Source organism: Melospiza melodia, chromosome 9, assembly GCF_035770615.1.
Source record: "Melospiza melodia melodia isolate bMelMel2 chromosome 9, bMelMel2.pri, whole genome shotgun sequence".
In the NCBI taxonomy this organism is placed as follows: Eukaryota; Metazoa; Chordata; class Aves; order Passeriformes; family Passerellidae; genus Melospiza; species Melospiza melodia.
The window spans coordinates 16,792,884-16,806,341 of record NC_086202.1 but is presented as its reverse complement, the minus strand read 5'-3'; the positions used below and the strand labels follow the sequence as shown (position 1 = coordinate 16,806,341).

The 13,458-nt window shown below is 40.7% G+C and overlaps 1 protein-coding gene across 2 annotated transcripts in view; it reads right to left on the bottom strand.

Moving 5' to 3' along the window:
• HTR7 (5-hydroxytryptamine receptor 7) overlaps positions 1–11,461 on the bottom strand; it is a 29,277-nt gene extending 17,816 nt beyond the window's left edge. For both annotated transcript variants that reach the window (XM_063163536.1, XM_063163537.1), the window contains exon 1: positions 10,903–11,461. In XM_063163536.1, coding sequence (XP_063019606.1) covers positions 10,903–11,432 — 530 coding nt within the window. In that variant the 5' untranslated portion in view covers positions 11,433–11,461. The remainder of the gene's footprint in view (positions 1–10,902) is intronic.
• Between the last annotated feature and the right edge of the window lie 1,997 nt (positions 11,462–13,458).

Here is a 13,458-nt window from a genome sequence, read left to right as displayed (position 1 = left end):
AATAACTGCAGCAAAACCCAAACTGCAGTCAGTAAAACTGTATGTCCAGCCTTTCCCAAACTCAGTATTTACTAGTTCATTTGTCATAACACTTATCCACTTTTGCCAGTAGCCTTTGCAATGAAGAAAGCAATGGCCAAGTGGACACTATTTCTTTCTAGCTGACAAATCCTCACTCTAATGACCTTTGAATCTCCTGGGTCTTGCTCAGACCTGCCAGGCTGCGCTTCCACAGGGATGGCTTTTTTCATCTTGCACCAGTAACATTTTAATCCAACTCCAGGAGTCCATGCTCCCCATCTAAGGTGTCACCAGGTCTACCTTTGTAAAGGCAGCTGCAAGCAAGCTTAGACACCACTGGACAGGAAAGCTGGGCAAAGAAAGATGAGCCAGGGCAGCGTGTCCTCTCTGTCTACATGAACACAGGCCTGCCTATGACAAATCTCCACTACCCTGTATTCTTTTTATCAACAACATCCTTCATACTTTTCTTTCTTTTTAAAATCATGCAAAATCTGCAACACTAAATATTTTTTAAATATAGAACCCATTTCAACACAAACTGCTACCACCAACTTCACAGGCATGAAAATATAATCCATCCAACTATATTTTGTACAAAATGAAGCTCTTGCTTTTTTCTTGTCAAGAAATGAGTTGCTGGCTCTCTTCCCCTGGGCTTTCTATCTAGAAAGACATTTGAGGACAGATTCAGCTATTGCTTTTTCACAAATACCCATTTTTCCAGCTCAATACGTGGTCACAATACTTCACATTGTGACACACAATACCTTGGTAACACCATTTTGTGTGACTCAAAATTTAGAATTACACATTAATGCTAAAACAAAAATACAGCTGATGATAGATATCTCCTCCTCCAAAACCTTTAAAGATAGCAGTATCTAAAGATTATCAAGGATCACAGGACTCTCTTTTATATTCATTTTACAGATGCTACACCACACAAGTGGGATCAGCAGAAAGCAGCCCTCCTTCCCACCTCTCAGTGAGTATATCTTTCTTTTGCTTTTTTTTTTCCTCAGCAACAAGTTGGCAACTCTAGGGTTCTTCTGAGATATGGTGGCATCAAATCTGTGTGGGTAAAAAGTAAAATACCTAAGGTTTATTTCTGTGACTACAGTTTCCAATGATAACAGCTTCATTACCAGGCAGAAAACCTCAAATAATCATTTGAATTTAGGAGCAGAACGTTGGTATCAGTGTGGGCTGAATCACCACAGCTGGACACCTCAGGAAGCTCACTGCAAGCTGCAGGTGCTTGAGAAATTTGACAAGGTCCTACCTTTATTTCAACAGTAGCAGTGCAGAGGCTTTGTGTTAAATAACAGGTTTTGGAAATGTTAAGATCCCTCTTGTGTTGTTTAATTCATAGACAAATGGTCCACAATGCTATTTCATTTTCTGTTATTTTTTAAAAAATAATATTGTGTTCTGTTAATGACCATATTCATTTTGCAAAAATAGCTTTTTCATATGGGACAATACACTCTTGAGACACAACAATCACTATTGTTGCTAAAAGTGCTTGTGATAAGAAGTGGATCTTCAAATGCAGATATTTAGAGTCAAAAGGAAACTGCAGTACATAACAATTCAAAAGTTAAGTCTTTTGAGCCAAAGCTATACCACTTTTAGCATCAAAACATCTTATTAGACTATTAGAGGAAAGCTTTACATCTTTTCAGCAGCTCTTTTGGGTCATGGGTATAAATATTTCCAAGTAATTTATGGCCAGACAAGAAATTCTTTGTTCAGGGGTTTAATATTTCAACTGTTTGCTAAATGGCCACTTCTACAGAAAATAAACAAAATTTAACAACCCACAGGGAGAACTGCTTACAGAAAATTATTCTGGCAAATTGTACTGTATATCTGGAATATTTCATGACAATCACATCTTTTCATGGCTTATATTCAAGATGACAGGTTGTAAATTCTGCAATAAGTTTAGATAATAGCGTACACCTCTGTTATCTGTACTTATGCCTTCCATTTTTACCTTCTCATATTTATATTGATTGACAATTTCTGAATGAACACCTGTTATCAGAGGCAAATCTTCCAGGGCACTATTCTTTACTTTGATTTAAAAATTCCTGTGTTTTCTCACATGGGAACAGTCCTCTAGTGAACAGATGCTCCTGCCACAGACTTGGAATTTTTGCAGTTACCTTTTGTGCCCCTCTCTAGAGATCTGCAAACCATATGTTGAAATACTTTGTCCCCAGTCTCCAACACATCTCCTGAAAAGCAAACAGTTTATAAATAAGGTATTTAAAGCTCCTTATTGGTGGCCCAATTTCCCTTGCAGCAGCAATAGGCCATATTTTTGATCACAGATACTTGTATGGTTGACAAGAAATCATTATTTGAATGCCACCAAGGGTGTCAGTATTATTCAGTGGCAGGGAAGGTGGCACAGCTCCGTGCCAGGTTATTGGGAAGCGATCTCATGATGTGTTTGCCTGGATCTCCAATTACAATCTCTTCCTAAAAGACTGGAGAGTTTTCAACCAAAAATTCAAAAGTAAAAATTTGTGCAGAAGTCTGCCTCAAAAATCGTGTTCTTGCAGGCAAGCCTTTGCTGCCAGTTCTGATTTTACCCAGCCTGGTGAATGTCTGAGATACAACAAGCTCTGTCCATTCTCCCTTGGTCCCTGACCCATTTTTCCACCACTATTAATATGTGGCAAGCTTCTGCTTGCCCTTAACCTGCCACATCCTGCAGGACAAGTAATTTCCAGTGTGAGAATAATGTTGCCCTTCATATAGGTCTGCCTCCACTTCCCACAATGTCCTTAAGAGACATAAGAACTGTGCACAAAAATGGATTTTTGTCAGATTACAGACTTTCCCTTGTGGCTACACTTTAAACTTCTACAAACTAAAAAACCTGGGTTTAGTGTTTAACTGTACCAAAATCCCACCCTTTTCCTTGATATATCTCAGGAAAAAACTCTGCTGCCAATTTTCTCCTCAAGACACAATGTACCTCTAAGAATAGACTTCACCCCAGTTTTCCTTAACTTAAAAAAGTTATTTTTGTAATACCCCTCTTGGCTTTGTGTTTTGGTTTGGTTTTTAAACAATCATGACAATTAGCAGTGAAATAGCTATCAGTGATGAAATAAACCCCCTTCAGTGGTGTCTTGTGCTAGCTCCCATTTGATAGCAAAGGCCATGATAGACAGAAAGAATATGCTCAGTTCTGATTTGATTTCCATGCACATCTCTGTTCTGCACTACTAGAGAATTCATTCTTGTCTGTGCACTACCCAAAAGCCATGTTTATTGTTAGAAGTGAGTCACCACCAGATTTGCATACATGCTAATATGTACAGAACCACACAGATGTAGCAGATAATCTAGATTTCTATACAAAGCCTTGAATAAACAGCAAGGTACAAAAAGAAAAATCAATGACGCTCACTCTCTAATTTTGCTCTATTCAAACAGAATAAAAACAAATTTTCACCGTGACATATTTAATCCTGGGATGTTTGAAAATGAAAATTTGCAGTAAGAGATTGTTTAAAAAAAATCAGCTGATTTTTGCCTCTTTTCAGTACATATAGGAATATATATATGTACTATTCAATCCTTTAGAAATAGTTGGCTATCCAGTACAACAAGAAAAAGTAAAACTTATAAGCTTTCCAGGTGAAAGAAGTTATCCTCGCCTTACAGACAGCAGTGACTATTAGAACAGAACTGCAGTGAGCAATGTTTCATGGTATTGTGCTTTGGGCATGCAGAAAGCAGAACCTGTGATTTTGCTCCCCAGTCTTTCCTCTGACAGCTGCACCTCAGCAGACTCAACTATTTGTCAACCTCTTTATTTTCATACAAGACCTACAGCGGCCAGCTTTCTTCAGACTTTCTGGTCCACAGAGGAAGGACCAGATCTGTGTGTTATATATTGAGAGGGAAAAAAAAAGAGGTGTTTTTAGACGACAGACAGTGCCATATGTACTTATCAACTGCAGATGAAGCAAGTTTCAAAATTTGCCACAAATATTTCCAATTAAATATTTCAAACTCAACAACAATATCAAATGTAATACTGTGTTTCACTAAAAGGAATAAGATACGTTATATAATTTTCAGGGAGTTTTAGAAATAATTTTCAGAGGAAATTAATTCAGGAAAGTGAAAATATTCCCTGATTAATTTCTGTTCTTCTAGACTCTTGTGTGAGCATGTTACTACTGATATATTAATCTTGTTTCAGTGTACAAAACTACAAAAGCTTTGATATTTCATTTTATGATACTCATCCAGTTCAAGAAAAACACTAAGAAAAGATATTTTTATACCAGTGTAATCAGGTTACACTACACATCGTGCCAGTATGATATGCATTTGCATTTTTTTATTATATCTGGATATATTTTTGAAAGCTCCCTTCAAAAACAAAGATAAGTGTTTCTAGAATTGCATTTTTGCTGTGATTCTTGAAGCAAATCCAACCTTACTTACAGAAACTATTTTTGTTACTTTGATAGGAAAGAAATCACTTTTTAAATGTCTGCAGAGTGCCCTGCTTGGCAAAAATGTGAATTAATGTTCCCTTACCTCTGACTTATCAGGCTCCTTTGAAATGTCTGGATGAACCCCCAAGAATTAGAGACCCCAAAATCACTTCTGAAAACTCATCCAGCCTTAAACCCTGGTAGGAGCAAACAGAAGATAGTTTCAAATGTGGGGGGGGGAAATGCAACATCCAGTTTCAAGAAAAGGCATTCAGGTAAATGTGGTTTAATCTCAAATCTCCTGCTACTCACTGAACTAGAAGTGCCCATTCATGCCCCTTGAAAAATCACAGGTTGCAGTCCCCTCTGCACTGCCACCTCTGGGTTACCTTGCTTTTCCACACGTTGGGACTCCCTTGCAGTAACACTGCTAAAATGCATCCAGTATAGAAAAGCAAGAGAATAACCAATCTATAGATTTTTCTTCTATAGCATCTTTCAGCTTCCCAAACTGTGTCAGCCTCTACTGTGCAGACACAAGACACACCCAGGAAACTTCAGATCTTATGCCTTTTTTCCTCTGCAAAAGGACAAAACTTCCATTTGTTTTGATGTTAAAACTTTTTTCCTGTGTCAAGTTTTCACAAAATAGTCCATCTGCTTTACAAAATATCTTTTATTTGTTAATTCCCACCTGCTTACTGTGCATCTAGCAGTGTGCTCATGAAGCCTAATTTCTCAGCAAAGACATAACAAAACAATACCTGTGGCTAAAATCTGGTTACTCTATGAGTAACTGCATCTCTTTCCTGCGCCTGTGACACAGGAAACAACACCCAAGGATGTCACTGAAAGGTGCCCAAAGAAATGGGATCATGGTAATGCAACAAAACCCCCCAGATTAATTTATGCTTTTGGAGTGCGTTCTCAGTGGTAGATAAACATTTGCATGCCTTACAGTGCTTAATGCATCCAACTTCCAACTGAACTTCTTCATCTCTGAATTTTGGACCAAAAATTTATACTGTATATTTTTTACACATAAATAATGAAATGGAGATTGCATAAGTGTTCACCAATAAATTCTCAGCAGAAAAGAAATTACATCAGCTTAAGGAACATTCTTTAAACAGACTGCATTAGGAAAACTACATGGAAAGGAGTAAGACCAAATCTGTTCTTTTTCACTTTAGTTTAGTGTATCAATGCTGTGTCTTTCATAAACTAGACAAGTTATTTATAGGCTCAAAAAGAGTACTGTTGTTTATAAGGCTAAACAATGAAAAAAAAATGGCTCTTGTGAGGATGGCTGGTGTTAGCAATTAGCTGCCCTACTTATCTCAAAACTTTCTTCTGCAATATAGACTTTAACTGAAATAATTTCATCACACACTTTTCCTATAGTTCCATTTAGGTTTTTCCTCATTTCTCAGTTATTTCTGTGTGAACATAAATATATTTAACAAAAATCTCATGAGTGGCACTACTGGTGGCTGTCTATGCTTATTCTAGATCCAAAATATATTACAGGCAGGATTTTTTCATAGCTATTTCTGCATATATATTCTATATGGATTTTGTGAATGATCTGAGCCAGGCTGGCAGAACAGACTGCTGCCTTTTCCACCCGTGGCACTGAGACAGAAAAAGTCTTTGTGCCAAATAAGAAGCTACACAGGATTACTGGCTACCATTAGGTTTAGCAAATTGCTAACAGTTTTCAGGTCATATTATCAGCTAGGGATGTAGGTAGAATTTAGACATCTGGATTCTATTGAAAGTGCCTAAATCTTTATTTAAATTTTGTTCCAAATTCTTCCTCTGAGGAAATTTGAGGTCTGCACAATTCTTAGACATGGGATGAGGACTCAAGAAGCCAGTGAACTTTTGGGACTGACACATTCTAAGGAGAAGCATAAGTACTCAAACTTGGAATGTGGCAACACAGGCAGGGAGAGAGAGCTGATCCCTGTATATAAAAATCTCAGGACCAACAAAAAGGCCCACTTATTTGCATAGAAATTCTAAATCCTCATCAATTTAATGGAAGCCTGGTGTACTCGTGAATTGTTGGCCAAGATACAGACTGGAAAAGTTCCCAAGAAGTGTTTCATTACTTGTGTGGGTGTGGGGAAAGTGTTATAATTCTTCAACTGTATCTGAGTAGTTATGTTTCTTTATCGCTTTCTAAGCCAAAGAACTATTTTTAAATTGAATTAAAAATTGCTACTTATGCAGTTATCTTGTGGATACTCTCCAAAACAGCATTTCTGTAGCTATCTTGGGTCAGAGCAGCATGATGAATCAGCATGAAAACACCACCAGTTCAAACACAATTAATTCCCTCTATTTTTTCATTCCTCACTAAGGTGTGGTTTGTATCCATCCCTCATAATTCACTCATAATGTTTTCACACTCTTAAAGGTAAAGAATGTAAAGGAATTGTGATGTGATATGATCTATTTAATTCAGAACCAGAAAAGTGGAGCCTTAAGAGCACAAGAAAAAAATATCCCAACACACCAATAGGAAATTCTTAAAGAAGAATTCAATTCTGTTCAATTATCCCACAAAAGCCTCTGTAGCTCCTACTACATAGCTAATACTCATATCACAGAGGGAGAGAATAGCAAAGGTAATCATTGGCTGAGTATCAAGTTGTCTTGCCTGTTTAATCCTTTAAAAATTTGAAAAGGCAGGAAATACTCTTGTCTCTCCATCATATTTGTTTTAGTTTTGACAGACCTGCCTGTAAGCAGATAGCCTTCCTCCAAAGTGAGGGCTTAAATACGATAGAGATACCAAAATGCATGTTCATCTCATGTCCCCCTGACAAAGGTCTGTGAAGGTTTTTATGTTGTGGAACAAAAGGGAAGATATGATCTGAAGAAAAGCACAATAGTCCAAATCTCTGCAAATTCAGATCTTTGTGGTAATCAAACAACCTTTCCAACCTGGCAGTTCCTTGTGCACCCTGTGCAAAGTTAGATATCCCCATGATAGCACACTAACATCTACTTTGCACCCTTATAGTTTGCGCAACTTAGAACAGAAGCAACTTAAAACATACAAGTGGTTGGTGTGTCTCACTAGGAAAAAAATGCAAGTTTTTCCAACAGAATGAAACCAGCCCATTTGTATACCCTATGCTAATATGCTTCTTTCAGGATCTGATATATTCAGCTAAAAACCACATCCACCACTAAGGGCTGTGCAGCAAAATCTCTGTGTGAGCAATAGGCTGCCAGCTGCTGGCATTTCAGGGCTTTCAGTGGCATAAGCTGAATTTCTACAAGGGAAACAAATCAAAAAGACTTTTCAATTTACTCATTTTATCCTTCTTGGTAGCTCCTCGATGCCTCTGCTTTACTAACTAAATTGTATGTTTAATAAAAGGTATTATTTCTCTTTACAAACCCTGCCTAACAATTTGTAACAAATTTGGTTCTTTAAGATTAATTCAATAGTAATATTCTTTCAACTATGTAAATTATTCTCATACCTGCTTCAGGAAGAATCTAGAGATTTAACAAATTTTAAAATAATCAATTTATTTGTTCTCTCTGCACTGCTTACAACAGCCTCATCTTTTACTTCAGGAGAGATGTTACTGGATCACAACAAAAGTTTCCTATAGTGCCCTAAAGAGACAGGTGATTGCACAATTCTTAATTACATTTCAAAAATGTTTCCTTGTCCTGTCTTGGCCCTATTTTCTAAAGAAATGTCTCCCACATACCCTCAGGATTTTCAAGTTTTAAGTACCTCTAAATGCCTCTGAGGATAGTGGCCAGATTGAAAGACAGTGAATTTCATTCACATTCTCTGCTTCTGCAATTTCTGCTTGAAATTTCCTGTTCCTGTATTTGTATAAGTTGTCCTGAGATAGTAAGACTAGTAAGGGAGGTATCATTGCTAATCTTCTCCTCCTACATAATAAAACATGGAAGTGATTTCACCAAAGCCTTGGAAAAATGGACCTTGTGAAAATGGTCTCTCATGCACTGTATACATTATGATTTGCAGCTCCTGTAGCACAAACAAAACTTAAACTGGACATATGTGTTCTCAGAGAGAAATTTTCCTCAGTGATCATTCAAGGATTTCCTAACTACACACATGTAAGAACAAATGCCAATATGACAGCACCATCACCATCAAAGCTACACTGGCAACATTTCATCATTCACATTTGATTTTCATGCTGCCTCCCTGCTTTGCATATTTTGTAGATATGCACTATTCAAAGATTTTTTAATATCCAAAACTAATATTTGGTGGGCTTAGCAGTATTACAGCAGTGTAAGATTAATTACTTTTAAATAGGATTACAAATCATAGAGATTTTTAAATTCTTTATTGCCGAGTAGTAGAGACATTTTGTTAATGAATTGCTGGCTTGTCTCCTTTTATTTATGATACCCACTATCTCAACTATATAATGGATTTGGGTGGCAGAGGTTAAGCATCATAAGTCACAGAATTTTAATTTCAAGTAGGTAGTAGACAACAGTATACTGAATTATGAAGAGATGGTGTTCAATAAACATTCAGTGAAAGAAGTGACAACACAAAGACAAGAGAATAATTCTAGTTCAAATCAGCACTAGCTGGTGAAAATCAGCCATTTACAAGAGGTTATGTTATGCTCTTTCTCAATACAAAGATATATCTCTTGTTAGTATTTTAGGGTGAGAGGGGAGTGGAGGGAGAACTGAGAACAATAAGAGATGTAGTCATCAGTGTCACCAGTTCAGTCAAAGCCCCTGTTCAGCACACAGCAGTGACCTCAAATGTTAAACTAAGAAATAGAAAAGAGCAAGAGCCCAGTGCTACGGTGTCAATCATCACACATCCTTAGGAAAGCTTAATTATGTCAACCTGTTTTCAAAAGGTTGGTAGAAATGGAGATGGAGAGCTCAGAGATGGACATAAGAACTATAAAAGAACAGAAATATTTAATGGAGAGAGAGTGCAAAAATGAAATCACCTATCTTACAAATAGAATAGAAAAGCAGAGAATAACACTGGGAAGGTAGATAAGCCTATTCATATCCTTTTGCAATACAGGAATTAGGTTTAAAAATCAACTTAGATAAATTAAAATTAAGCAAATGTCAATGTAACAGCAATTTAAAAAATCAAACCAACACCAAGAACACAGATCGTCTGATACTGTTAAAGTCTGTATGTGGATTTCATTGCTACAAGATGCTTTGCAACATTCAGCTAACTGCTGGCCAATATTGAAGTCACAAAATAAAAAGTACTAGAACAGAGGATGCTTGTACAGAAATTGAAGTTCTGAAATTAACACAAACTGTGATGCTCCCTGATACGAAACAACCTCCATTTACTGTAGGAATCACTTTTGAAAGATTGTTGCTTTGCAGAAACCTAATATAGAGCTTTTCTTGAAACTTTCTGAAGTAAACAGTCAAGGCTGCTGCTGGCTATCAGAGTTGGTAAACTACTTCTAAAATCTAGTTACGAGGTTTTTCAATTTCAGCCAATTGTGTGAAATTTTAATTAAAAATTACTTTCTAGCTGTTAAAATTCTTGGCATAGAATTTAGGCTGTGGAAAAGGGAAGCTACAGGCTGCAACTTACTTTAGAATAGAACCTACATGGAAAAAAGGAATCTGTCAGCCTTCCTCTGTAGAGGACTTGCACAGGCAAATGTGGGCTCTTTGGTATGGGTTTTACATCAGAACCGAACACCTAAGATATTCTTCTCCAGTGTGTGTGCGCCTCCTTGTTGCCCCAGTCACTGTATCTTTTGGAAGAAGCTAAATGCCAACGAGCATAATTGGTTTTTAAGACAGCAGGTGCAATTTTTTAAAAAGCAAACGTTTGAAAGTAAATTTTCCTTCAAACAAAACATTATTTGTCGGAAATGAAATTGACCTATTCTGGGATTAGAATAGAATAAAGATAAAACCTTAGGAAGCTATAATTAATGCACCTTCTCTGGTCTGGTAAAACTCTGCTGAACCCAGGGAGGCTGCACTGTCACTTTGAAAGAACCAGCTCAAATCTACCTGTGGTATAAAGCAGGTTAAAGACACATGTTCCAAATATTAAAGCAGCTGGAAATGCCCTATTTACTTGCATAGAGCCGTGATAAACGGCGACAGTTTAGGTCCGGCTTTGCTTTGACACCCTGGCTCCCGAGTGGCAGCAAGGAGTTACCCGGAGGGACAACCAGGCACCCGGGCAGCAGCTCACCCTGCTCCGGCGGGCTCCTTCCAACAGAGGGGCTGCGGGCCGGCACTCGCCTCGCTCCCTGCTCCGAGCACGGCTCATTTCCAGGGACCCGGAGGAGGAGGCGGGAGAGCGCAGGTGGCACCGCTCAGTGCGGGTGCCCCAGGCCGGGGCAGGGCTCGGGGCGCCGGGCTCTCTCACCTGTCGATACTTATCACACAGAGGGTCATGATGGAGGCCGTGCAGCACATGACATCCATGGCGATGAAGACGTTGCAGAAGAGGCGCCCGAAGATCCACTCCCCGCCGATAAGGTCGGTGACGCTGACGAAGGGCATGACGGCCAGGGCCACCGAGAGATCGGCCAGGGCCAGCGAGACGATGAGATAGTTGGAGGGCTGCCGCAGCTTCTTCACGAAGCACACGGAGATCACCACCAGGCAGTTGCCGGCGATGGTCAGCAGGGTGATGAGGCAGAGCACGGCCCCGATGAGAACTTTCTCGGCGCTGCCGTAGCTGAGGATCTGCTCCCCGCACTGCGAGTCGTTGGCGGGGAGGGGGCTCGCCGTGGGCAGCGCCGACGGGGGGGACGACGGGCCGAGCTTGGCCAGGCTGCGCGGGGGCCAGGAGCCGGCGATCATCCTGCCGCCGCCCAGCGCCCGCGGCTCCTCCAGCGCCAGCGGCCGCAGCGGGTTACCGGAGAGGTGGCTGCCGTTGAGGGCGAGCACCATGCTGCCGCAAGCAGCCCATGGAGCCTCGCCGCCCGCTCTCCGGCTGGCCCCGGCGCCGGGATGCTCGGGCTCCTCCTCGGGCGCCCGGCGCCGCCCGCCCCCTCGCAGCCGGCCGAGCGGCCCGCGGGGGCCCAGCCCGCAACTTCCCCCGGGGCGGCCGCGCTCGCCCGCCCGCAGCGCATCCCGGGCGGGCACGGCGCTATCGCCCCCAGCCCGCGGGCACCGGGGCGGGCGGGGGCTCCCTCCCACCCGCGCCCAGCGCCCGCTCCCGCCCGCGGCTGCTTCTCGAAGGCGACGGGATGGGAACCGCTCCGCCTCCCTCTCCCTCCTGCCCTCTGAGCTGCCGGTGGGGGTGCGCCCCTTCCCCGCAGTCCGGGAGCCGGTTCCTCCTGTGGCTTCTCCTTCGGGGCCGCCCCAAGCGAGGGGCGCTCTGGGATCCCCCTGTATCTGTGTATATGTGTTATATGCACACAGGTCTCACCCGGGAAGCTGCGGGATGGTGGCCCGGCCGGAGCGGGGTCGGAGCCTCTCGGTTTGCCGGCTCCGGCACAGCCCTGTGACACGTCCCGTGTATGTAAGCACTCCTCTGTGTTTCCAAGCTTGCAGATTCTTCTTCGTAATCAGTTGGTGTGAGTACCATCACCTATAGTTTCTTTTTTTATTAATATTTTGATACCCTGATTTACTCAGTGCTCCATGTGTAATTCGTTCTGTAAAGCTAAAACCAACAAACTCCTATTGCTTGAATTACCTGCTTTTCTTGTAGGTTCTCTGAACTTTTAGATACAAGCCAAATTCTGGGACTCACTAGCTTTCTCAATTCATTAAGTCCTATTTTTGCCTCAGAGTGGGGTGAAAATTAACTGTTTGAATTGTGAGTTACACACGGGATGCCAGCAGAAGATCACACCCCTTGATATAGTAACATGCCAGACAGTAAGGACTAAAACCAAGAAAAACACCTGCTCCTGAGTGTCCCTCAGGACATTGTCAACATGGGACAGAAGCCAGGCGAACTAGAAAAGGAGAGGAGATGAAAAGCGTTGGTCTCAAATGTATCAGTAATTGTGAGGTTTAAATGAGGGGAGGTCTTGCAACAATACAGAAAGTTTTATTGAAGTATGCATGGGACAGGGAAGAACTGTTTGTGTGGCTCAGTAGAAAGGAAGGCTGCAGGATGGTGGCGCATTATACTGACTTTAAAATCTGCTTTGAAGACAAACCTAGTGAGCACCCAGTTATTGGGGGGAAAAACAAAACCCTCAGCTGACAGTCCTGCAGACTAGTGAAACACAAATCCATAGCAGCTGATGCTTCCATACTTGACTCACAGAACACAGATTGAGCACAGGCAGAGCCCCCTGTTGTCAGAAATGCAGGGTTTGGTTGTTCAATTGCTGCCCTTCCCTACCACCCCCACATCCTGATTTGACTAAGATAATAAAGTAAGTTATGATAAGCTGCTTCTTGGGCAGTTCCTTGACCATTACCAAGTTGAAAGCATTTTCCTGTTCTGTCAAGTGTTTTCCCACAATGTGTTAGTTGCTTTATTGTGTCCAATCACAACAAAAGCAATGAAAACACAAAATAAAAATCCTTGTTTAACTACCCAAAATGTGTTCATGAACCTTGAGCTTTAGGTGAGTTACCCCACCTGGTAATAAATGAAGTATTTTGTCCTCTTTGGTTAAGCAAATATTAGGAAGAAAAAGGTCTTTAGAAATTGCAAGGATATGTCTAAATTAAAACATTAAGGCAAAACTTGGAGAGAGAATGTTTCCTTATTGGTTGGACATATTTTTCAAAAATAGTGTCTGAAGCATAGCTAGGGAGTTAAGAACTTAGTAAATTTTGTTCAAAATAGATTCTTATCACAAAAGCTGGTAAAATTGTACAGTTTAATACTCCCATTAAAAGCAATTTTTCAGTTGCTTAAAATGTCACTAAGGCAGAACAAATTATAATCTGGTGCTTCCTGCAAATGCGTTAACACAGTTCATTAAATCAGTCATTCTTCTTGACAGCT